At 36.7% G+C, this 26851-nt stretch overlaps 3 protein-coding genes and 1 long non-coding RNA gene across 9 annotated transcripts; 2 read left to right on the top strand and 2 right to left on the bottom strand.

Annotated features, from left to right (window-relative positions):
• Nucleotides 1-201: 201 nt before the first annotated feature.
• LOC133717214 (uncharacterized) lies at nucleotides 202-8146 on the bottom strand. Of its 3 annotated transcripts, XR_009849464.1 has the most exons (12): nucleotides 7998-8146; nucleotides 7612-7686; nucleotides 7328-7482; nucleotides 5880-6167; nucleotides 5476-5605; nucleotides 2986-3093; nucleotides 2639-2741; nucleotides 2422-2547; nucleotides 1758-1951; nucleotides 1388-1515; nucleotides 594-768; nucleotides 202-426 (listed from the first exon to the last, which is right to left on the bottom strand). XR_009849464.1 is itself a non-coding variant. In XM_062143892.1 (11 exons), the coding sequence occupies exons 2-10, from the start codon at nucleotides 7662-7664 to the stop codon at nucleotides 1419-1421; spliced, it is 1254 nt and encodes a 417-aa protein (XP_061999876.1). In that variant the 5' UTR covers nucleotides 7665-7686; nucleotides 7998-8146; the 3' UTR covers nucleotides 428-759; nucleotides 1388-1418. The 3 variants fall into 3 exon arrangements, 2 of the variants coding, with proteins under 2 accessions (XP_061999876.1, XP_061999875.1); XM_062143892.1 differs by lacking the exon at nucleotides 202-426 and having other exon boundaries at nucleotides 428-759; XM_062143891.1 differs by lacking the exon at nucleotides 202-426 and having other exon boundaries at nucleotides 428-768.
• A 2168-nt stretch (nucleotides 8147-10314) lies between these two features.
• On the top strand, nucleotides 10315-26724 carry LOC133713514 (uncharacterized). The gene is made up of 3 exons (XM_062139559.1): nucleotides 10315-10443; nucleotides 10570-10628; nucleotides 26242-26724. Exon 3 carries the CDS (start codon nucleotides 26253-26255, stop codon nucleotides 26625-26627), a length of 375 nt encoding a protein of 124 aa, XP_061995543.1. The 5' UTR covers nucleotides 10315-10443; nucleotides 10570-10628; nucleotides 26242-26252; the 3' UTR covers nucleotides 26628-26724.
• Nucleotides 12573-16016, top strand: LOC133718653 (uncharacterized). 4 transcript variants are annotated; one of them, XR_009850457.1, is made up of 6 exons: nucleotides 12573-12962; nucleotides 13058-14723; nucleotides 14819-14922; nucleotides 15252-15308; nucleotides 15392-15730; nucleotides 15823-16016. It is a non-coding gene; the product is annotated as an uncharacterized LOC133718653 (long non-coding RNA). The 4 variants fall into 4 exon arrangements; XR_009850455.1 differs by having other exon boundaries at nucleotides 14819-15308; XR_009850456.1 differs by having other exon boundaries at nucleotides 15252-15730.
• On the bottom strand, nucleotides 21279-24532 carry LOC133714404 (uncharacterized). Its single transcript, XM_062140511.1, has 3 exons — nucleotides 24450-24532; nucleotides 22879-23686; nucleotides 21279-21290 (listed from the first exon to the last, which is right to left on the bottom strand). The coding sequence occupies exons 2-3, from the start codon at nucleotides 23560-23562 to the stop codon at nucleotides 21279-21281; spliced, it is 696 nt and encodes a 231-aa protein (XP_061996495.1). The 5' UTR covers nucleotides 23563-23686; nucleotides 24450-24532.
• Nucleotides 26725-26851: the final 127 nt, after the last annotated feature.

Here is a 26851-nt window from a genome sequence, read left to right on the forward strand (position 1 = left end):
ACTTCCGTTAATGATCACAGGAGTGATGTATGCCGCAGTTAGTTTGAAATGGGGACGTATATGAAAAGAATCAGGTAAGTGACAGAGACGCCGAAATTGCAGTAAATAAGTAACTTTATTTCCATTATCATATCCAAGAGTAACAAGTATCAAAGTCTGGTTACTCTTTTGTGATCCTAACCTCAGCATGCTGGAAATAGGGACTTATGCAAACATAACATGACAAGTTAGAGAAACTTCCTGGTGTGTCTTTGCAGTACAATAAGGTTTCACAAAAAGATCAAATTCCCATGGTGCAAACAACACAATCCTCAGATAGTTGGAAACCTGAAAATGGTTTCAACAGCAAAAAGCCAAATACCCAACGGTATTTCTACTAAAATTTCCACGCATCCATTAACAGAAAGAAGAGATACCAGCAACAATCTGCAATAAGATCAGCAACATGAAATACAACATTTTAGTATCCAACATCCCACTATGGAACTGGAATACAATCCCTTTCCGCATTGTACTTGCAATATCACAAAAAACACATTCTATTCACTATGTGTTTCAAAAAATATAACTCTACTTCCTAACTGGCCACATACACAAAATTGGCGCTCTTTGCTTCTATCAGTACCATCCAAAGTTCACAGCTCAAAATACTCCGCTCTGCATGACACACTACCAGCAGTAACAATGGTCTTCATGGTTCCATAAGACTTAACAATTGATTTCATCATCTCTTCATCCAATCATTACCATTATAGCTTTCTGTACTCCCTAACAGTTGTGTAGAAAAACTGTCAGTTCCATTTACTAATGAAGTTTGCAATACTTGCACGGACAACGATGAATGTAACCAATACATGAGAAAATATTTTCCGAACCATACCAACTGAATATCTTATCAAAATTACAACATTGAAGTCACCTAAAATCCCTAAATCCCACCCTACTTCAACCCCGAAAATTGTAATGCATAAACATCAAGAGGCACCATATTCAGATATTGTTTTCTTTTAGATCAAACTCTTAGCAACATATTTGTTGCAATTTTCTGAAAGACGATAAAAGTACAATATACAAGGCTCCTGCTGTAACAAATTTTAATATTTGTCTAAACCTACTTTTTCCAATATGGATAAAAAACGCTCATACACGGGCTATACCGTACATTACATTGACAACCCTAAACTGAAATTAGCTTGTATTGGTACCAAGAATGTTTGCAACAAGAATACAGATCTTCAATTAAAAAGGAAATTAACTTTGCTCTAGTAATTGTTGTTCCCAAACAGACTTGTGGTTAATTGATGACAATTATAAGCCCTGAGTTGTCACACGACAACCCCACAGCCCAGCCCCCGCTGAGTGAATAATTACTGAACTATATACTTACCCAATATATGATATAAAAGCATGAGCTAAACTCAGCTCCCTGTAGCAGGTCTTCGTTGGACAACCAAATCATCAGCAGAGTAATAATCTGCGATGAGCCGGTACATGTATGATGGATTATGGCCTCCACTGGAAAGAAAGAGAGATTGTCGGTGATACATTTATCCAGGAAATCAGGATATATAAAACTGAAAAAGTTCAAAATACTGATCTGAAATTGATGGTTTTAGAGTTGAGGCTAGATATAAGCTATCATGGCAGAATCTAATCATAAACTTATATGTCCATTTTCATTTTTTTTCCCTTTAATTGAATAGAAATGCAATAGGTGAAACCTATCTTCAATGAATCTAAATCCATACAGTACTTACGTATCAGTGATAAATAGACTAACAAGCTTTGGTGGCACAAAATCAAATGTAGGATTGACAACATGCAGAAGTGGGGAACCAGTGCCACTTCGAAAATCCATGCAATCTGAGAATTCTCCAAAATCCAGCAGCTCAGAAGGAGATCTTAACTCATTCAGCAAGACTTCAGGGTTGTGTGGATACAGAGGGCACAACTGTAAGGCAAACACACAATTTGGATAGGGAAGTGTTAAGGGTGAAATCCAGGAAAATAAGCTACAAACAGATCGTATTACTCTCAGTTCAATCCGGCTAAGCCCAACTCCGTTTGAGAATCCCATGAGACCATATCCCGATTCTAGCATTCTTTGTCTAATCATGCAAATACAAAGCTAATAACACACTAGCAGCCAGCATAAACTTGAATGACACCTGAGAGTAATGCTATCTATTTACCATCTGACTTAATTATTAAACAGCTAAAGGAGACTCAATTCTTAGATGGGATGGCTATTTCATCCCCAAATATTTGACTTAAATGATTCCTTCTACTCAACTCTTTCAAAGCTTGCTACCCCAGTAGGTGGATCATTATTAGACCAAGTTGTTTTTAACCCCAAAAATGAAAACAAAACGAAGGATTTTTCAAATGATAAAAAATACAACAAGCTTTGTGTTATGTAACCTTGTGACTGCCAGCAAGTACAACAAAAGGGACGGCATGCCTTTGGGCTGCAAGTGCAACCATATTCAACCCAACAGGTGCTATAACACCACCATTGGCCATGACAGCATGAGCACCAACTATAACCTTAAAAATACAAAATTCAACGTCAAGCTGGCACATAGGATGTAGATTCTCAAATGGAAAATATAAGGGAAAATATAAGACTGCCTCCTACCATGTTCACTCGAGATATCATAGCAAAAATTGCAGAATCAGTGATCAGCGTGGTTTGTAAACCTCTTGCAACCAATTCTTTTGCAAGAAGATGCCCCTGATACCTGATAGAAACCACTTAATAACAAATTAGAATGGTCTAGGCAGACAATTCGCCGAAGGCAGGTAAGCTGTTGGTAGTCTGCTATTTCCATATCTTAAGCACATCTTTTGGGGTTTAGGGTTTAAGATACGGAAACAAGTAAAGATGTGCTAAGATATGGAAATAGCAGACTACCAAGGAAACATCCAAACTATACGAATTAGAAATCTAAAACTTTGGAAGAATAGGTAGGACTTTGCACTAACCTTGGAGCTCCCTCTGCAACAAATACCCGAAATGATCTTTTTTTCTCCTTTGCAGCAAAAAGGAATTCCAGTACTGTTTTTGAACTGCCTAGAGTTAATATAACCTCACTGCAAAAACACTGCAATTAGCATACTAAAAATAGCAGATGAAAAAGTTATGCTAAACTAAGAAAATTGAAGATCATTCAGACTAGCCAGTAGTCACTCTACATAAAGCTAGATATTCTGATGAATGGAGAAGACTCCCAATCCTGTCTTATAAGTTCTTTCTAGTACGTACAAACAGCAAGTACCAGAACATATAAGATAATAGCAAAATAAACGAGCAATTTGTTACAGATGAACACAAATGCAACAAGCCTTGAATCCAAAATCCCAATGAAAACACAAAAAGTTCAGTAGATCAAGTTTTCCTCAGAAAATTCAAATCTAAATTAGAGTAGTGTATTATCCCAGCATTGAAGTCAGCATACATGTTCTTGGAACTTTTACAAACAGCATACATGTAAGTGTGCCAGGAAAGCAAAAGAGTACAACCATCAAATCAGATAAAAAAGAAATTTTACTTAAACAGCCCAATGTAATAATCTTGTCACTCTGAAGGTTTTTTAAATCTCCGTCCTATCAAGTTTTACAATCCTTTCTAAATATGGAAGTTAAAACAAATGTTGGATCTTCTAGAATGACTATGAAGTGGGTGAACTGAATATATGCCATACGTTATCAAGTAGAGGGTCCAACTGCAAGTTCAGAAAAATATTCGAAAACACAATTTTCTCCGGTGTATCTAGTTCATGAATAATAATTTGGTCTTAACCTCATTTGCTCAAGAATCCTATCTACCCAAGTGTCCTCTTCAGTGAAATGATTACACAGTACAAAAGCAGCGATGTAAGTGTGCCAGGCAAGCAAAAGAATACAACCATCAAATTAAAAAGAAAGAATTGTTTAACTTAATCATCCCACTTTTTAAGAAATTGGACAATTGTTTAGATGGTAGGAGGCAGTCTTTGCAAACAGAAATTGAGCACCCAGGTAATAATCTCTATGTATAAGAAACAGAATACAAAATTAACCACAGAGCTAATTGAACTATTCCACAGAGTAAGAATGAGCTGATAGAAGAATCAAAGTATCAGCTCTATTCTGGCAATGAACTTGTAACCTATATGGTTAAACTATAACCTTCAAAATCTTTCATTAACAATCATTTGGTGAGCTTACCTAGAAGCTAAACTATACAGTATTGGTTTAAGAGACAATTGATGCTCCATGCACAAGCAAGATATTAATAGCTAAATAGAAGACCAAATAATTAAACACGAAAAGAAAAAGTAGTCCATTTGTTTCAGAGACAGACCAGAAATACACATTTAAATGTCCTCACAGTACATTATATAATGTATTATTTTCTTTTTATCTCGTTTGACTCTTGGATTTTATCTAGTTCTTTTAAATGGTACTTATGGTATCTCGTACACATTCCCACAGTTTACTGAGTAAATAAGTCAAATTCAATGTGAATTTGTTATGCCAATAACATGGTGAATTTTCTAAGCATCTAGATACACTGGAATATATATTTTCTTTAAACAAACATACGATAATCAGCAACCTGGAAGCATGCAACTCCAGCCACATGGATCAAATAAAAATTACATACAAAAATAAACTAAACTAAACAAGCAAAAGAAAAAAAATCAGCAACCAACCAACTCACTTCTAATTTCTAATTTAGTAACTAGATGACCCAGAGCCAGCCAAGAAACAATGCCCAACTTCTCAAACTCTATCTATGAATGAATAATCACACAAACAGAATTGATCGAAAAAACATTAACTTTTCCCCAGGAAACATGAAGAACCACCATACTCCTACCCCACCATTTCCCAAGTATTACAGGTTCCTCATTAACCCACATAATAATTAACAACAAGAGCTTCGTTGTCATTATATTCAGTGAACTGAAAAAGGACCAAAAAACAAAAGCTATATGAGCCTGATAACATTTGCTTCATGTCTTTACAATATCAACAAACGCAACCATACTTCTAATCACCTTGGTTACAGAGACCATAAGGCTGACCACTAAGAAATGAAAGAAGGCAAGAGTAATAATTTTTCAGCCAACTTAGATGCAACACCAATTTACATTGTGCATAAGAATAGAGAGAGAGAGAGAGAGAGAGAGAGAGAGAGAGAGAGCATAAAGACCAACAAACAAAAAAATTAAAATCATTATGGCATTGAATCTGGTCAGCAGTAAATCACTAAAAACCACCTAAAATGCATGAATAAGATTAGTATACAGTTGTCTCACTCACCAAAATCAACACCACTCTAATTATTATTAAAGCACACATATGTATATCTTAAGGGGAAAATTGAGCTTATATATGACTGCATAAAACTTCTATATTTGAAAGAAAAAACGAGAATTAGTAACAGGCAGCGTAGTTAAAATAGTCAAGGCTAGGAGGAAAATATACTTATGGTGAATGTGCTCTACTGCTTGCTCAGCAATCTGTTCATGGCAAGTGCCAATATCTTGAATAAGTTCATTGACTGCTTCAATGACATCATGCTTCAGCTTCCGGCTTCTAGAACTTTTATCAGCAGCTGTGAAAGAAAACAAATATCAATAAGTCATAAGGTCATAAGGCATTTAATTTTTCTTTGAAATAGTAACTACAGTTCCAGCACCATAGACCATTGGGAGCCCAAAATTCAAGTCACCAATTTCCACAGACAAATAGTAAACATTTATCATCAGAAATATTGACTGAAAAACTCAATATGCTTTAATCAAGTTTCTGATCAGATAGGGAAAAGACAAAAAATCTACTAAAAAGTAAAAACAATCTCCCAAAAATCTAAAGAGTGAAGAGCGCACATTTGCTTTTTCCTTCAGAATCACCCCCTGATGAAGAAGTGTGAGGGATAGCTGCTGCATCAGGCATGTCTTCAAGAAGGGTTTGCAAGGAAGGCGGACGCAGTGTGCTTCTTGCAGCTGCTGCAACTACAGCAGCAGATAGAACAGGATAGTTGTCGCGGTCAACATCATCTTCATCATCACTGACAGCTGACAAGTTCAACCCAGCCATTGCAGCTGTGGTGAGAGAAAGATCCTCCTCCCTGATAATGTGCAAAACCCGCCTCACAATATTACCCACAGCAAGCTCTGCAATCATGTTTACCAAAGATCACCAGGGAAAATAGAATAACTCAGCCTCTAAATATATAAGATAAAAAAATTAACAATAAATAAATAAATATAGTACTTCTGAGATGATATTTCTGAGTTAGAAAATCCCTGCATGATTAAATTGGCGAGTACACTTAGCAATATAAGTACTTTACTACCATGAAAGTAAAATTCAGGCCTGACATGTTTGAATTACTAAAAGCCAAAGTTAACACAGATTTAAAACTATTCAGAGAATGCTTTATAGAGAAAGGGAAGAAATTGTGTATATTATTTTCACTAAGCTAGGTGGGTATATCTCAAATTGTATTTGCATTTGTGATACATATAATTTAGTGGTAAAGCCATATTCCTAGCTTCCATAATTGTCCAAATGTTTTCTTTCTGGGACTAGGGGGAGGGGGGAGTATGGCTCCAGAGGTAGAACGCTGAAACCAACACTAACGATAGGACTTCAACTCTTGCTTTCTCCCCCAACACTTTAGTCTACTTTCAACAAACAAAAAATGTATAGAGTTTTGTTCAAATATTGGCTTTGCTCGTCCAAAAACCAACTTTTGGATTTCATTCAGGGTACCCACATAAAAGCTATAGAGAAGAATTATCTCCCACAAATTTCCTCCTAGACAATAGAAGATAACATGAATATTTATTTTAACATGAACACAGAGGAACTTAAGATTCTTACTTTTGTCCATGTTCAAAACAAAAACAAATAAAGATTCTTACTTTTGGATGATCAAGCACCATTTGTAGACTGCAATTAACTAGCTAGCCCTTTAAGCAGAAAATATGTAGTAAATAACTTAATATATATATATATATATATATATATATATATATATAATCAACCGAAACATTCATGAAAAAAAAAAAACATTTCATTTATCATTTCTGATTTTCAAACTATACCAAAGAAAACATCCAAATTGACTGAGCCCTATATATATGGTCTAATTTGACAGGCCACTAGAAAACAGTTGCTAAAGTAGTAAAGGTTGCTAAGTGACATTCCAAACAAAGATGTTCAAGCAACATGAATGACCGTCGTTCTGATGACAGAATCTACTAACCAGACCAAATAATACTACAGTGGCCCGATTACTGCTACTTAAATAACATTTCCATACACCTACCCACAGGATTTGCAGCAATCAGCTGCTCCCCAACAGCCTTTACAGCATCAATCAAGGCTCCGGCTTGATTCGTGTAGGGCACACGCTGCGACGAAATCACCGAGCGAAGTAACTCAGCTGTCTGCTTCGCCGTAGCCTGCGAGCCCTCGATTTTACTGCCAGCACAGCACAGAGCATCCACAATCAATAATGCGAAACGGCTCCTACTTAACCGAGACTACAGTCTCTTAAGCCCTAAACTCAGTACAGCTAAGACTATATATAAATTGTGCTTTAAAACATACCGCTTTTTCAGCTTGATAATGAAATCATTCACAAGAGTATGCACGTCTGGCATGATTATATCACTCAATTTTCACCTGAAAAAAAAAAAGTTGCAGAAAGAATCAAAACGGAGCAGAAATGACACTATATGAAGCTCTCAACCTAACAGAAACTACACGAATCAAACAAACTCAATCAACTTTATTCCTCATGATGATGAAATTGCCTATATTCACTGTTAAAAAAAACTTGACCAGAAAAAAAAAAAACTGAGAAAAATTGCTTCAAATTTCTGAGCAACAGAACATAAGAAATGAAAAGCACAGAGCAAATTCTGCAGTGGAAGATATAATCATATGAATTAGAGGAAGAGAATTTGGAGAGCAAAGAAAGAAGAAGAGCTTACGGGCGAGATCGGAGAAGCATGTGAATGAGAGACGGGGAGAGTTCGTGTGTGTGAGGGGGGTTTTGCAGAGTTTGGGGCTTTTCAGAGAGCTTCTATTTTGCATTTGGGTTACCTTTTGGGTTTTCGGGTTTCCCTTTCCAGGACCCGGTTCGATTTCTAAAAATGGTTTTTCTCTCTTTTTTTTTTTTTTTTCGTTTTTCTCTTGGCTATCTATTCTTGTCTTCGTTGTTTTTCTCCTGAACTTTTCTAATTTTTTTAACTTTAAAATTCTTACTGACAGTGTTAGTCGGCTCGATGCTCCTCTATTTTGTATATAATGAGGGGAATTTTGAAGCTGGTGCAGTTGGTTATTGTTGAAATAATTCAGTTTGGGATCATTCTCTCCCTCTTCGTGCCATGATAGCTTTTCACTTTGATTTGTTTAGTGCTCAACGCCTTCCAGCCTCACTAGTGAGCCGTTTATTCAAATCAATCTACTTTCCCGATGGGAGTTTTTTGACTGCTGATATGGGAGAGAGACCATCCTATGCATGGAGGAGCTTCATGGAGGCTAGGCCTGTCATCAAAGCTGGTCTCCTTTGGAATGTTGGAGCTGGCAGTCACATTAGTATTTGAGAAGATGAGTGGATTCCCTCAATCTCTTCTCACTCTTTATCTAAACCTGCTAATACTGTTTTTGATAAAGTTGCAGACCTTATTGATATTGGCTCACACTCTTGGAATGTGGCAGCATTGCATGCTTGTTTTCCCCCTGATGTTGTGACACAGGTTATGTGCATCCCTCTAAGTCGGAGAAGAGCACTAGATACCATCACATGGAAGCCGGACAAGAAAGGTTTCTTTTCAGTAAAGTCTGCTTATAAAGTTGCTAGAGATTTTACTTTGAGTCATATTATGTCTTCTTCTTCAGGAGGCGACCCATATGCTCCATTGTGGAAAGCTTTGTGGAAAGCTAAAGTTCCAGGTAAGGTTGCAATCTTTGGGTGGAGAGCTTCTCACAATTTGTTGCCAACTCGTGCTTGTTTATCTCTGAAAGGTTATCTGGGCGATCTTCATTGTTTACACTGTCAGTTTCCTTGGGAAGATTTAGGTCATATCTTATGTCAATGCCCTATAGCTCATAATATTTGGGGTGCCCACCCTTTCAATCTTGTTGTTGATGTTTCATCTCATTTGGATTTCAAAAACTGGCTACTTGAGAGAGCTACTTCCTTGTCTTCCGGTTTGTTTGATAAAATGTTGGTTCTTTTATGGAGCCTATGGAAGAACCGGAATGATAAGTTGTGGAATGAGAAACACAAAGATGGTCCAATTCTTGTAGCCACTGCAATGGGATGGTATGAAGAGTATCTCCAAGCCAACGTTCCTTCTGGCATAGTTCCTTCTACACCAATGAGGCCTGTAGCCAAATCTTGGCGTCCTCCTAGGCCTAAGACTGTGAAGTTGAATATTGATGGGTCTTATCTCCCTAATGTTACTTATGGTGGTGTAGGGGGTGTTCTTCGTAATGATCAAGCTGCTTTCTTGGCTGCCTTTTCTATCAGGAAATCCTTTGTGACTTCTCCTCTTCATGTCGAATTGCTAGCCATAAAACAAGGGCTGCTCTTGCTTCTGGGTTTGGGAGTGAACAGTGCAATAATAGAGACTGATTGTTTAGTTGCTGTTCATGCTATTTCATCCCCATTTGAAGATCTATCAGGTTTGAGTAATTTGATAGTAGACATCAAAGATATACTGCAAACTCGGCCCTTATTTATTTTAGTTCATGTCAGTAGACAAGCTAATAGGGTAGCTCATAGGCTAGCCAACATCAGTTTTGATTCTGATATCAACACTGAATGGTTCAATCATGCTCCGGATTTCTTATCGGATGCCTTCTTGTATGATCTCAATCGTGTTTGATGAATAAAGTCTCTCTTGTTTAAAAAAAAAAGGCATCATGTTGTAGTTTTCCTTTTTTTTTTTTTCATTTTCTGTAATAAAAAAACACTTTAAAATTTCAATTTTTATATATGTGATTGTCAGATTGTCCATGAAAATACTCACTAGTTATGTATAAGAATTGACGACCACATGAGATCTAGGATTTTAGAGAGAGAGAGAGAGATCCAGGAATCAGGGCCGGCCCTGGGTATAGGCCCAGCAGGCCTGTGCCTATGGCCCCCAAGTTTCACGGGCCCCCGAAATCAAATTAAGTTTTATATATATGTAAAAAAATAAATAAAAAATAAAAAAAATTGGAGATATATTATTATATCATATCAATATACTGTCATTCTTTACTTCTTCCTCATTCTTTATTATATCATATCAATATCAAGGTGTCCCCTTCTTTTTCTTTGCCGACAGTCATCATCTTCTCATTCATCTGCAATCATCATCATCTTCCCCATCTCCACTTCTCTAGATTCCAAAATCCCAAATTCTCCCATCTCAAATCTAACAGGTAATTCATCATCAAAGTCTCAATTTCTCCCACTTCTATTTCATCATCTGCAATCATCATCAAAGTCTCAATTTATTGTTCTTCATATGTTCGTTGTTTTTATTGATTTTTCTGAATTTCTGGCAGATTTGGGAATTGGCAAGAGCCAAGAAGGATTTTTGAGTCTAACACAACAATTTCGTTGGGTAAGTCTGTAATTATTCTTTGAAAATTCAAATAATTTTCAATGAATCAATGATTAAGATTTTGGCTCTGTTTTCTTTACTTTTTTTCCTTATTTGATTCGCCTGAACTAATAGAGTTATAGAGATCAAAACTGATTATGATATAAGTTCATCCTTGATTCCTTGTTAATTGTAAATGGAATGATGGATAACTGGTACTAGTGTTTGTAAAACCATAATTACATGCTCACAACATATGCATAACAATCATAAAATGATCAAGGCTTACCTTCAGCAATAACAGTCATAGATTCCATCTTATGCAACTGCTTAACTCGATCACTGAATGTGGTCTTCTGTTACTTACCAACTTGCTTCTCAATGGACAGAACAATATGCAAAACGTCGGTGGTAATCAGGGACCAATTCATCTGTATATATATATGATACTTAAACCTCAAGAAGCTTCCCATTAAAGCATTCCTTGTCGGTTTAGGTTTCACTGTTAGATTCCTAATGTATCACAACTTGTAGCCTTTCTTGTAGACTAAGCAATGGATTACTATCCTTAATGAATTGATACACTACTTCATTAAGTCACTAGTATTGATTCACTGTTTGTATCCATGTTAAACTAGGATTGATATTAAGCTAATCATCAATTACTTTATGATAATATGTGTTATGTCCATATTTGATCTTACAATCTCCCCCTTGGACTCACACATATCATGCTCGATGATTTGCACCAGAGAACATCAAAACCTACTTAACTTACTGAAGTGCGCGCCAGATAACAAACTCAAATCGAAAATCCATTCCAACATTTTAACAAAAATGCAGAGTTTCAAAACCACTAACACAAGCTTCTGCAATTCACATATGTTCAACCAGAAGTGATACAATATATGTTAATGTGTATCAACAAGTAAACATATATTAGGTCCTACTTTATGTTTCTAAAACCAGAAACTCAAGCAAATTCACTGAACACTGATGGCTTAAAAATATTGCTTGAACCTTAACATCATGCTTCACATGATTTAAGCCATCTGATAGCAAGTATAACTTTAAACACAAAATCGATAATTTTCAGAACATTCAACAAAAACTGCAGCAATAACCAAAATATGAAAATACCTCAAATTTATTAATAATAAAATCTGTCATTACAAATAAGTTGTGATAAATAAAGTCAAAAGATCACAACTAAAAATACAAGAACTCAAAAAGCCTTAGAATTTTAAATTGCTCCAACTGGATTAACTCTCTACTGAACCTAAACATCTAGATTAGCTAAAACTCCAATGCTGGCTGTATGCTTCTGGAATGCTGCTACTGACAATGCCTTGGTGAAGGGGTCTGCTAGCTGTGAATTCGTGTCAATGCTCAAAACAGCTATTTCACCATGTTTTACCCTTTCTCTAACACTGTAATACTTTAAATCAATATGCTTAGAATTATTTGATCTTTTACTGTTCTTGCTAAAGAAAACTGCTGCCTCATTGTCACAATAAATCACAAGTGTGCCAGCCACAATGTGACTCAATACTTTGGTTTGCATCAAGAAATTTCTAATCCAAAGTCCTTCACACACTATGTCAATAAACCCATCAGACGACAGAGCTCAAACGACAGAATGGTTGGTTTCTGTTGTCTGAATAATTTTAACGACAGAATGAAAAAATTATGTTGTCTGAATATAGTGTATATCATAGTAAATCAGTTTTCTGAAAAATGCTCTGTTTCAGACAACAGATTTCTGTTGTGCATTACACTGAGATTGATTTAGTTTTGATTGTTTGAGTTTTTTTTTTTTTTTGAAAGGAACTGTTTGAAAAAGGTTATGTTTCAGACAACAGATTTCTGTTGTGCATTAAACTGCTATTGATTTAGTTTTGGTTGTTCACTTGTTTGGACTTTTTTTCCCCTTTCAGTTTGGTTTTTTGGTACAACATAAAGACATACTCGTCTAACACTTGATGAAATTTTGGCCCGACAAATTTATCAAACTGAGAGAAACCTAAAAACCGTCTCTCAGCTCGCTCTCACTCTCAAAATCCATCTTCTCTCTTGCACGCTCTTGCTTTCGCAGAAACTTAAAAATCGTCTCTCAGCTCGCTCTCACTCTCAAACCCATCTTCTCTCTTGCTCTTGCTTTCGCTCTCGCACACAACAGGAATCTTCGAACTGAAAACCCAATCCAATATCAATTTCTTCCAATCCAACATCGAACTGAAAACCTAGAAAAAATCTCAACCATCTCGCCTTGCAAACTTGAAAACCCCATTCCAGCCAAAGGATCTCAGTCTCGATCCGTATCCTGGTCTCAATCTGAATCCGCATCTGTCACTGGTAAGCCCCTTGGTTAAGTGTGAATAGATTTAGGGTTTTTGTTGGATTGGGTATTTAGGGATTTATCGATTAAGTGTTCATCTCACTTTGCCTAGGTGATTGCATTGGGCAGCAACACAAGCGGTTTAGGCGGAGGCTGTTATCTATTGAATCCAAAATAGGAAGAGGAAAGTTCAAGGGCAAGCCCACGGGTCAGTGCCACTTCTGCACTCACGAAGAGATGGGTATTCAATCTCTCTCTCATTCTTTCACTTTTTCCTCTATTTCTATATCTATTTGCAAGGTCTCAGTTGCTTGGTGTTTTCTCCACCCACAAAGAGATGGGTATTCAATAGATGAATTTGTAAATGTTTTACGCATTCTAATTTTGAATTTGGGGTCTTCATCTAAAAGCTCGTACTTCTTTCATGAAATTTTCTTCCTTGAATGAACTTTGGTCCAGATAAGTTCTAGGTTTCTGGTAGTGATTTGGCTTGAAGTTTGATCTACCCATATTGGATTATTGACTCAATTGATTCAATTCCAATGGTTTAATTGTAATTCCGAATTGGGATTAGATGATTGAATTCATTTCGACCCTTATGCGGTGAATAAGGTCATATATACAGTTAAATTTGTTCTTCCTCACTACTTTAGCTTCGAAAAAAGTAGAGAGACTTGTCTAAATTTCGTTTTTAATGTTGATTAGAGGGTATACTATATACCTTGGTAGGAAAGATTGTTTCTTTCCACTCATTTGATTTTACATTTAGTGGCACAGTTATGTATATGATTCCTGAATAGTTAACAATAGTAACTGTCTAAACCTATTAACTTTTTTGAATATGTATATCTGCTTCCTTATGTATTAGTTATTGTGTGCTTGGTTTCTTTATGTGGGTGATCGGTGAAACCCAGTAGTGACTATTACTGCAATGTGGATTTCATAGTGTTTTGTAATGCTGTGTTTCTTTATTCTTGCATGTTAATTAATTATATATTCTGGTGGGATCTGGTATCATAAATTTCATATATCGACCTAACTAGCTAATTTAGATATATGGTTAATTTAATAATAACTAGAATAAACAAAACAATTCATACAAAATGGGTTTGGAAGTTATTAGTTGCCTTTTCTTTTGCTATTCGATCACCTTATAGATTGGTCTTTGATCATCCCCTTTATTTCTGCAGTTCTTTATTAAGTAAATAGCTATTTTTCTATATTCTAATAGATATGCAGGTTGTTTGATGGTTATTGCTTTCTTTTTTCAATTCTTTTGCCAATGGTTTTGTTAATCTCACTTGCCTTGATCATGTTGTCAAAGCATTCTGTAGTCATGAAGTATCAATGTTAAAATGGGCCAATTTCCTACATGTCCTTCATAGTTTTCTATTGTAGTCATGAAGTTTATTTGTTCCATTTTTTTACCGGTAATGATTAAATAGTTATATCAGTTAGTTGCTTTCACGTTTAGTATGTTTAGAAATTTAGATAGTATATTTGTACATGTTTGGGAAATCAAAGTCAACCTGCAAAAGCCAAAGACAGAGAAAGAAATTAGGGATTGGCTTCTGTGGTTCTTTTGGTTTTTTATTAGTTCTTATATGAGTATTTCACAAAACTTGTGTGATCTGACCTGAATAAGTCTGATTCATCATGTGAATGGTGTAGTTTTTTGGTGGCTTTTCTGGTGCTAGTATATGATCCAACATATTTAGTGAGAAATATATGGCGGCATGAACAATTAGTGAGAGAGCATTGTGTTGAATATGTATAAGGTACTCTCAACAAGATACAAGTGCACTTATTACCTTTCATATTATTAGGAGGGTAGACATATGGTTCTGATTTGGTTACGAACATGGTTTTGTAGGGGTGAGATGGCTGGACCTGGACGCATGGCAGCTCTCGAGGAATGAGGTTTTCCTTTTGATATAATTTGGTGAATTGACACCTTTCACTCCTCCAAAATTACAGGTAAAGGAATGTTTTGTAGTTGTATTTCTTTAGTTACTTCATTAAATACTACTATTATCAGATGGTTGTGCACTCGGGATTTGTAGATAAATGGGATTAATTTAGTGAAAACAATTCTTCATCCTGCACTATGCATTTTGTATGTGTTCTGCAATTGTTTTTTTTTGGTTAGTTTTCTTATGAAACATGTTATGTATATAGATGTCTGCAGACATATATGCTTCTGAATGATAGCATTTTTTTGCATTCTTGATTTGGATGGTGGACGTGAAAGGGGTGCTCACTGATTTGATGATTTTTTTTGGGTTACATGTGGTCAATTGGAGAAGGAAACAAATCTTATCGAGGGAGTTTCATGGTTAGATTGTGGCCACCGTGAAATGCAGGTAAGGAACTGTTGATATTATGTATTACTGCTGATGTCAAAGTTTATAGTAGCTTTAGCATTTTTTGTTTTTGGTGGCACGAGGTGATCTTTTTTGGGTTACATGTGGTCAATTGGAGAAGGAAACAAATCTTATTGAGGGAGTTTCATGGTTAGATTGTGGCCACCGTGAAATGCAGGTAAGGAACTGTTGATATTATGTATTACTACTGATGTCAAAGTTTATAGTAGCTTTGCATTCATGGTGGCATGAGGTGATCTTTGAATGGAAATTCCAATAGAAGAGATCTTTTTGGCTCAGAAAGTGATGATCTATAAGTGCAACATCTAAGGAAAACATGTTGTCACGACAATATACAGATGTTGGAACTAGTAGTTGTTGAATATGTGGATGAATTGTACAAGTTCTACAAACTTGAAGAGGTAATCCCTTATGCTTTTTCCCCCTCCCCAGATCTTCCCTTTTAGGCTTCTTCTATTATACCTTTTCTTACACTTGAATATTACTTATGCAGGATAACTACCGAGTTGGAGATTACTTGGACATTGATCAAGTCTGGGTTGAATGGGCAAGCATGCTGTCAAGTTTCAGATCACTAGTGTTGTATGTCTGTGGTAGATCAGTAGTTAGGAATCATTTTGTGCATATAGCTAGAACTCACTTTGGTGGCTGTAATGATTCATGATGATATTCAAATAAATAGACTAATTTTTCTAAAATTGTGTCGTGCAAATGCTCTTTCTAAGACATAAATAAAAACCAATTAAAGTTGACATCCAAACCAACATCAGACTACAAAATTTAAGCAAATGTCTGTTGTCTGAAATCACCATAAATCACAGATGAAGCAGACCAATTGTATTATTTATGCTAGTCAGACAACAGATAATTGTGGTTTTTAATTGAATCACACAATAGAAAGGCCCAAGAAAGTTCAAGCCTCTATATATTCAAACGACATAATTCTGTCTTATTACTCAAAATTAAACAATAGAACATTCTAATTTATATATTGTCTACAATTGATTCATACAACAGAAAAAATCCAAGATAGTTCAAATTTTCATATATTCAGACAACAGATTTCTGTCGTCTTAATGAAATATAAACGATAGAGTTTTATGAAAAGATGTTGTGCAGGGTCTTTTATAACAACATATAACTGTCGTTTTGTTACATCTTTAACCTCAGAAAGTCATAATTCGGCATATCTTTACATAATCAGACAACAGATTATTGGCCAGCCTATGTTGTTTGAGTGAAATATAGATGACGGGTAATATCTGTCGTCTGAAGGCCTAAGAGATATCAGGCTACTAGACAACAGAAATTTTCTGAATCAGACAACAGTCATCGGCTGTTGTCTGATGGGTTTATTGACATAGTGACACACAGTTTCATATACTGCAATAAATTCAGCTTGCATGGTGGAGGTTGAGACTAGAGTTTGCTTCATGGTTTTCCAAGCAACTGCACCTCCTGCTAGCATGTACACATATCCACAAGTTGACTTCTTGGAGTCTGGATAGTTCCCTGCGAAATCAGAATCTGAAAATCCAACGAGTTTCAGATCCTCCACTTGCCTATAAACTAGCATGTGACTTTTAGTTTTCTGCAGGTATCTCAACACTTTCTTCCCAGCTACCCAATGTTCATGGCCTGGATTAGACTGGAATCTTGATAAAATCCCTACTGCAAAAGACAAGTCTGGCCTAGTGCAGACTTGTGCATACATGAGACTTCCTACAAGTCTAGCATAAGGCTTTGACTCCATATTTTTTTTCTCAACATCACTTTTGGAACTTTTCTTCTTGGTTAGTTTATCACCCTTGGACATGGGGACTTCTCCAGCTGCACACTTCTCCATACCAAATCTCTTTAGAATTTTGGTAACATAATTCTGTTGAGACAAACCAAGTAGTCTATGTGCTCTATCTCTTTTAATTTCAATACCTAGTACATAGGATGCTTCTCCTAAGTCTTTCATGTCAAAATTCTTTGACAGAAAACTCTTGGTGTCTTTAAGCAGTTTAAAGTTACTGCTAGCCAAAAGTATATCATCGACATAGAGTACTAGGAAAATAAAATTGTTCCCAACTGTCTTCAAGTAAACACACTCATCAACAAGATTCTCTGTAAATCCAAAAGTAGAAATCACAGAATCAAATTTCTTGTACCACTGTCTAGAAGCTTGTTTAAGGCCATAAATTGATTTTCTTAACCTGCATACTAAGTTTTCACTTCCAGCTTGCACAAAACCTTCTGGCTGCTTCATATAAATCACTTCATCTAGTTCACCATTCAAGAAGGCTGTCTTAACATCCATTTGGTGTAGCTCCATATCAAAGTGAGCAACTAAAGCCATGATTATCCTAAACGAGTCTTTTGTAGAAACTGGAGAAAAAGTCTCGGTAAAATCAATGCCCTCCTTCTGTGTAAAACCCTTGGCAACTAATCTTGCTTTATGTCTCTCTACATTGCCATTTGCATCTCTTTTGGTTTTGAAAACCCATTTACAACCTATAGGTTTCTGTTTAGGGTCAGGTTCAACTAATTCCCAAACTGTATTTTGACTCATGGAATTAATTTCTGCTTCCATTGCTAGCTGCCATTGATGAGATTCATTACTTTCAATGGCCTGATTAAATGTAGTTGGATCATTGTCCTCTGCACAGTCCATTTCAATTTCTGCTTCTTGCAGATAAACAATGTAGTCACTCTCTTCCCCCCCATAAGTTGGTTTTCTTACTCTCTGTGATCTTCTAGGCTGAGGGTTGTGTTGAAACCGAAAAAAAAATAAATTCAAAAGCCCATAAAGAAAAAAAACATTTTCGGTAAAGGAGAAAGTGTAAAAGTAGCACGCTTCTTCCACAAGTCTATCTACCGTAGCTTTGCTCAAATTCAGAAGAGAGAAGTAAAAGAATAGAACAATGAAGCTGAACTGTACACGTTAATAAAGCTGGAGTTACTGATTCCAAATTAATCACTGACTCTCAGCCTTGATGATAATATGTTTGAGTCCAACTCCATCACTATCACGTCATCTTGGCAAACCCAAGTTGCCTATATATAGTCACTCTACGGCAAAAAAAAGGGGAGGACGGAGGAGAGGAACACAGCAGCTTGAGGAGGACCGTGAAGAAGCAGAGGACCGCAGGCTAGGAGAGGAAGAAAGCAAGAAAGAAGAGGGTGAGACTTCCACCGATCTGCACCGCTTCCTTTGCTGTTCTCAAATGATGCAGGCTTCCAGTGATATCGAGTTCCGACATGGCGTGCCTTAGGGTGCCGATTGTCGTCGAGCTCCCGCACGGCGTGCCTTAGGGTGCCGTATCATCCTCAAGCTCCGACACGGCGTGCCTTAGGGTGCCGTATCATCGTCGAGCTCCGGCTATGCCTTCGGCCACCATTTTTGCCCTCAAGTTCCAGGCAAGGGCCGTTGGTTCTTAAAATCCCAGCAGCAGACCTTGTTTTCCCAAGTTCCAGCAGCAACATAAAACTGTTGTGCTCAAAATTGCCTTAATCAAAACCTGCAACAAATCTGCAAGGAGTATCGAAACAGAGCTGAACACATCTCTTTCAGCCTCACTGACAGTAAAAAAAAGAAGAAAGCAAATTAAGAGCTTCCCTGTCAAACTGTCCAAACAAAAAAAAAATCCGAGCAAAGAGTCCTTGAAAACTTTGGCTTTGCTGCTCTTCAAATCAAAATGAGCCCGGTGGTTTCTCTCAAAAAGTCAAAGAAGAAAACCAAAGAGCTAAGAGAGTGCAGTTCATTAAAAATAAAAGAAAAAGGATGTGTGGCCTGTCGTTCTCCATCAGTAAAGATGACAGAACCACCTCTTGGAAAGTCAATTAATGGAGCATAATCACATGATCAAGCTTTCTCCAACACACCAAGGAGAAAACCCAAAAAAAAAAAAGCATAATAAGAAGACAAGAGTGAAGTTTGGCGGTGGTCTTCCAAAATAATTAAGAGGAAGGCTTATTTAAACATGTCTTCTTATTATACAAAGTGTGCTGGAACATGATGGCACCACCATGAAATAAAGACAAAAGAAGCAGATTTAATTAAAGCAAGTTTTGTTTCTTTGCAAATAGAAGAACAAGCGTTCAAAGCTCAGTTCGTAAGCATCGAACTAAAAACAATAGTTCTCAGGACATGATAGGCCGAGTGGTTTTCCATTTAATACACCTGCAGTCAAAGTGGAGCTAACAGTTTCAATGAATAAAGTTTCAAAGCAAGAGACATTTTCTTCTTCAAATTAAAGCCTGCAATAAAGCTAATCTCTACGAAGCCACGATGAAGGATGATTGGCTTTGCTATTGAAGAATTATAACACAGCACCTGTTCGATAAAACGCGGCAGCCAAGTTGAACACCAAATGTGAACAAACAAGCTCCTAAACAGTGGGTACTTCTTCAAAATGACTGTAAAGTACAATAAAGGTGTTGTCGGCACTTGGTTTCCTGAACTACAGAGTTAGAAGCAAGAATCAAAACAGAGAGGGTACTTACCCAATTCTCCACAAGGAGAAGCAATCAAGACAATTGCAAGCTTCAAAGGCTGAGAAATTCTGTTTCGTCAAAGACCCAAGCGAGTTCCGATCTCCAAATTAAATTTCATCTTCGATTGGCAGGGGGTACGCCTTGTTCTTGGAGCATTCTGCGATGCTTCGAGGTTCGTCTGGACTCAGCAAAGAAAAAAAAGAGACAGGGAGAGAGAGTAAAAAAAAAAATAAAAAGAAAACAAGGAAGATTTACAACCCTTGGCAGCTGGGTCCTTACGGGTGCCCATATCAAATTTGGGGCCCAAAGGCCTTGATTGGTGTAGACCAAGCAACATAGCTCGCAAGCAAAGCCCACGTCTAAATTTGGGCTCATTTGAGGAAATCGGCGAAGCTCGAGGCTACGGGTTTCCCTTTCAAGATACCTAAACATTTGGTTTCGTTAAAAATACTTCGGAACCTGAAAATATCTTTTTGGTACAAAGCCAAGGAAAATCCCAAAATCCGCATGAACTACAATGGTTTGATCTCTTTACAGGGTATGTAGGCAATCTAGCGACCCACTAGATGCAACCACAAATTCAAATCGAATCCCTGACTCCGCCAGTCAAATTCAGCAAATCCGAATCTCTGACTCCACCAGTCAAATTCACCCAAACACCAGAAAAATCAAATCATTCCCAAAGTACCCAAAAGCAAATTCAAGGGCTCTAAACCCTCACAAATATCTCAAACACAAATCCAAAAATAAATGGGTCATCTACCCATTTAAATCCCAAAGGCTGGAACTACATGTGGTTTGATCCCGCAAGAGTATGTAGGCAATCTGGAATCAAATAATCTAGATGCAACCGCATCCTAAACACTATTCCTATTCCAAAAATCCAAGCCCTCCAATGGGTCATTCACTCATTGGAACTCTTGAACTACGAGTGGCTTGATCCCCTCCCGGGTACGTAGGCAACCCATTCCAAAATTCGGGTGCAGCCGCAAAAACAAACAACCACACACTGGTTTCTTTATAAATGGAATCAAAGGGTGTTCCCTTGTAACAAGGGATTGTAATTAAGAGACACATTCTGTCTTGAATGGGTCGAACCCGAAATAATTAAAACTCTGTTCTGTTAATGAATACGAGTGAAATTACGTTGGGTGACATTTTACACTCTGTGCAATTTTTAACCTAACAGGTTGACAGGGACTTGATCAGTTACTGGGTCAGTTACTTGACCAGTGACAGTTACTTGGTTAGTTACTTGAACAGTGACATCGTCAGTTACTTGTCCAACGACAGTTACTTGGTCAGTGACTTGACCAGTGACAGGTACTTGACCAGTTACATGGTCAGTTACATGACCAGGTGCAGTTACTTGATCAGTTACATGGTCAGTTACTTGACCAGTTACATGACCAGTTACTTGATCAGGGACAGTTACGTGGTCAGTTACTGGACCAGTGACTCAATCAGTTACATCTTGTTCTAAAGGCAACACAACACTTATATTCTCATCCGACACAATTTCCTCAAAATCTGAGGTTAAATCCTCAAGGTTTGTATTGTGAACTTTTTCACTTAGAAACTTTACTTGATGTGTTTCAAAAATTCTAGGTGAATGATGAGCAGAATATAATTTATAGCATTTAGATTTATCTGGATAACCTATAAAATAGCAACTAACTGTCTTAGAATCAAGTTTATTCAAGCTTGGATTATAAATCCTAGCTTCTGCATGACATCCCCAAACATGGGAGTGATGAAGACTAGGTTTTCTGCCACACCAAAGCTCAAAAGCAGTATTTTCTATGGCTTTGCTAGGTGTTCTGTTGCAAATATAATTTGCAGTTTTTAAAGCCTCACCCTACAGAAATTTAGGCAAACCTGTTGTACACATCATACATCTAACCATGTTCAAAAGAGTCCTATTCTTTCTCTCTGCAACACCATTCTGTTGTGGGTTATAGGGTGTTGTATATTGAGCTTTAATTCCATTGTCTTGCAAAAACAAGGCAAATGGACCCTTTTGTTGGCCGGATTCAGTGTACTTGCCATAGAACTCACCCCCTCTATCTGATCTCACTGTTTTGATTTTCTTTTCTAGTTGATTTTCTACCTCAGACTTAAAGATTTTAAAGGCTTTCAATGCTTGTGTCTTTTCTGAAAGTAGATAAATATAACTGTATCTAGAAAAGTCATCAATGAATGTGATAAAATACACATTCCCACAGATAGTTTGATGCCTAAATGGTCCACATATATCAGTGTGTATGAGTTCTAATAAATTTTGGCTTCTATATGCAGTCTTCTTTCTAGTATTAGTTATTTTTCCCTTAAAGCATTCAACACAGTCTGTTAGATCAGAAAAATCAAGTTCATTTAGGATGTTGTTTTTCACCAAAATTTTCAGTCTCTCTTTTGAAACATGGCCGAGTCTTCTATGCCATAAAAATGCAGACTTTTCATTTAGTTTGGTTCTTTTAACACCTGTTAAAGTGCTAGTACTGTTTGTGTTATTTTCAACAAGTAAAATTTCTTGTTGAGCCATTGAACAATTTAACTGTAAATAATCATTCATAATAACACCAGAACCAATTTGAACATAATTTTTAGAAATAAGAATTCCATTACTATCCATAACAAGTCTACAACCAGATTTTACTAAAAGAGAAACTGAAACCAAATTCCTTCTCATGGAAGGTACATAAAAAACATTGTCCAGAACTAACAATTTTCCTAATCCTAAATCGAGCTTTAAGGTTCCAATAGCCTTGACTGCCACTCTCATGCCATTTCCTACACACAGGTTCACTTCATCACTTTTTGGGATTCTCTTCCTTATGAATCCCTGCAAAGAATTAGTAATATGAATCGGTGAGCCTGAATCTATCCACCAAGACTGTGGTTCAACATTTATAAGATTAATTTCTAAGGAAAAAACTGTATTAGAAAAAATCTTACCCTTTTTGGCTAACCAATTTTTATAGCCAGTGCAGTCCTTTTTCATGTGTCCTACTCTTTTGCAAAAGTAGCACTTGAACCTGAATGACTTGTTTTCCTTGGCCACTGCAGCTGTTGAACTCTTAGTTATGGCTTTGATAGGCTTGAGCTTATTCTGGGGCTTTTTCCTTTTAGGCTTCTCAATAAGGTTAATGGTCGTAGCAGGTTCCTTTTCTTCCTTGATCCTAGATTCCTCATCCACACAGATGGATATAAGTTCATCTAGAGTCCAGTTTCCCTTTTGAGAGTTGTAACTGGTCCTAAGATGACTAAAACTGTTCGGCAAGGAATGTAGTGCATAATGCACTACCTGCTCATCCCTAACCCCCATCAAGAGTTCCCTAAGTCTGCCATTTATATTGATCATCTTCATAATATGCTCTCTAACTCCCCCTGAACCCATGTACTTCAAATCATGAAACTCCTTAGTCAGCCTAGCTGCTTCTGCTTTTTCACTTTCTTTAAACTTAGCACCTATGTGTTCCAGAAAATCTGATGCTAGCTCAGGCTCTTCAATACTTCCCCTGACAGTCTTAGACATAGAGGTTCGAATGAGGTTCTTAGCCATTCTATTGGATCTATGCCACTTCTTGTAAAGGTCAGTATCTTTCTTGGTGCTCTTTTCATTCAACTCTTCAGGTTTGTCCTCAGTGAAGCAATAGTCTATGTTTTCATGCATTCCCATGTAGTTTTCTACGGAGTCTAGCCAAGCTCTATAATTTGTTCCAGTTAACATCAAGACATTGTTCAAGTTCATGTAAGAGTTACCTAAGGAGCAAAACAAAATTCATGTGAGTTCTCAATTTTGTAAAGAAAATTAATTTTAAGTTTTCTGTGTTTTATTTAGCTTTAAGCAACCAAAACAAAAACATACAGAAAACCTCAGTGTTCTAAAAATCGGCCTAGGCCTAGGCGCCAGTGTACCGTTCCAATTTTGGCCTGGGCGAAGTCAGTAGGCGTTGGGTCTCCAGGTGGCCGCCTAGGCGGGGTAGGCGGGGTAGGCGGCCTGGGTGCTGGGCGTTGGGCAGTCGCATCTCTCCTCTCTCTCTCTCTCTCTCTCTCTCTCTCGTTTCTGACGTTGATGATCAATAGCTTGAAGATTTCTCTCTCATCTCGTCGTGCACTTGATGATTTGGTAGTTTTCTTTGATTTTCTTTATGGGGGAGATGAAAGGAGATTCGATGACCCCTTAGAAAGGAGGGAGGAAAAGGGCCATATATTCTGAATACAGTGAGAGAGAGAGAGATTTGCAGAAACTGGAGGTATGAAACATGATTAAACGTGAAAGGTGAGTCAGTTGCTTGGTATTAACTATTAAGTGGTTTGGTCAAAGTTGACCACTACAACTTAAATTAATAGTTTTTCTGATAAAGTTTAGGATAAAACGTCTATTTATATCATCTAATTAGTATTTTAAACTATTTAATGGGTGGGTTTAGTGTTTTGAATATAATTATGTAATAAAAAATTATCAACAACACAAGAATTATTCTATTTATATGTATTTGTTATTAAAATATTAAAATTAAAATTAAAAAATAAAAACCGCCTAGTCCCCGCCTAGGCTCCCGCCTAGGCCCCTAGGCGCTAGTCCCTGGGTCACCGCCCGACTAGCGCCTAGCGTTTTTTAGAACCTTGGAAAACCTAAACAATCCATACTTGCATTCATATCAGTCCATAACAAAAAACAATGTTAAGCAACACTTTTGAGCAGAAGCATAACATCCTGGAGTTCTTTATCAATATGCCATGTTCAATGAAAACAAGTTATCCAAAGAAATTTATCTACATCTTTAGACAGAAAAAAAATTTCTAAGTATCCGTATTTATTTTCATCAAGCATGCATACTGCTGTTTTGTATTCTAAAACCATACTTAACCACTTCTTTGGAAGATAAAACTGAAGCACAGTTTTAAAACACAAAACACAATTTCAGTTTTGTTACTCGATCAGGTACAGTTACTTGGTCAGTTACTTGGTCAGTTACTTGGTCAGTTACTTGACCAGTTACACGTACCTGATCAATGTTTTCTGCCAACATCAATGAAGGATGCTTTGTGCATCATAATCACTTATGCCAACAGAAAACCACAAAACATATGAGCTCTTTTACTTTATATTCTATCCAGATCATTGTCTTTATAAGAAATTTAAGCTCATGCATCTGTCAATTTCAACGATGTGTAAAAATTTGGGAGATTCTGGTTCTTCATACATCGTCATACGATCACAGATGCAATACCATATAAACAATCAATTCAACATGCATATTCAAGCATAACCAAAATTGATTCGATTCCAAGAAACCACAGAACAATCAAGAAATTGTAAATTTCATCCGGTCACCATATACTCTAACCTAACGCACGCCGGGAATGCAACTAGGGTTCTTGAGCACAATCAAAAATTCAATTATCATGCTATGAATCGAAATCAATCTCACAGAAAAACCTGTTTTTGCTTTTTCCCCAATTTGCTGCTAAAAAATCATAGCGGAAGCGTGAATTTTATAATTAACCAGATGCAGCAGTCGACTTAAGTAACTTACCTTGATCAGGTACCTGACCAGTTACTTGGTCAGTTACTTACTTGGTCAGGTACCTGATCAGTTACATGACCAGTGACTTGGTCAGTAACCTGATCAATTACTTGACCCGTAAAGCAAAAACCCTTAAAAAAAATTATGTTTGTTTTGCAAAACCCTAAAACGATTTTTCATATTTGTGAGCCTATGCTCTTATACCAATTGTAAAACCATAATTACATGCTCACAACATATGCATAACAATCATAAAAGGATCAAGGCGTACCTTCAGCAATAACAGTCATAGATTCCATCTTATGCAACTGCTTAACTCGATCACTGAATGTGGTCTTCTGTTACTTACCAACTTGCTTCTCAATGGACAGAACAATATGCAAAACGTCGGTGGTAATCAGGGACCAATTCATCTGTATATATATATGATACTTAAACCTCAAGAAGCTTCCCATTAAAGCATTCCTTGTCGGTTTAGGTTTCACTGTTAGATTCCTAATGTATCACAACTTGTAGCCTTTCTTGTAGACTAAGCAATGGATTACTATCCTTAATGAATTGATACACTACTTCATTAAGTCACTAGTATTGATTCACTGTTTGTATCCATGTTAAACTAGGATTGATATTAAGCTAATCATCAATTACTTTATGATAATATGTGTTATGTCCATATTTGATCTTACAGTGTTGCCGTAGTGGTATCAATGATGCAAGCTAGCACTCTTCTTATTTTACATATATCATGAATATATGATCAGCCTTCTTTGGTATAAAGTCATCATATTTTAGTCCTATATGCTAAATTTTGAAGCTTTTTGGGGGACCAAGATAAGTTGTTTAGTGTGCAAAAATATTCTTCTGGGCTAAAGTTTTGTCTTTCACTCGTTTTGCAGGTTATAATATCATGGCTCAAATTAGAAAATATCCTTCGGGTGCTCAAAACAGAAAAGAAAAGCAAAAGAGAGATGCATTAGTTAAGCTTCAAGCCGGATCTCTTAGTAAGTACTTCAACACAAATAATAAACAAGCACAAACTTCAGCTGATGCAAGTATACTTGAGAATGAGAAGGATGTTGAAGAACATGATCAGTTAATGACTGAAAACGAGAGTGCAGAACTGAGTCAAGGTCTTAATGCCAATGAAAATGATTATCTTAGTCAGCCTATAAATGAAAGTGGTGGTACAGACGAACCAAATCTTCCAGTGAATGAGGAAGAAAATATCATTACTGAAGATGATCAAAACAAAGATTCAAGTGCAGAATTTGAATTAATATAATATTTTGGTAAATGATATTGGGATTGCTATATTTCTATGTTACAATGGGGAGCCCCATTTTTGCTTTTGGCCTAGAGCCCCTAAAAACTCAGGGCCAGCCCTGCCAGGAATATATGTTTAGAGACAACGCTTACACTGATTATGGAGGTGTTGTCAAGAAAACTTTTGGTCATGGATAGGAGAGAGAAAGAGAGAAGACTGTGTTATAGATAGGGATGGCAATG

The sequence above is a fragment of the Rosa rugosa genome, chromosome 6 (assembly GCF_958449725.1).
Source record: "Rosa rugosa chromosome 6, drRosRugo1.1, whole genome shotgun sequence".
NCBI lineage: Eukaryota > Viridiplantae > Streptophyta > Magnoliopsida > Rosales > Rosaceae > Rosa > Rosa rugosa.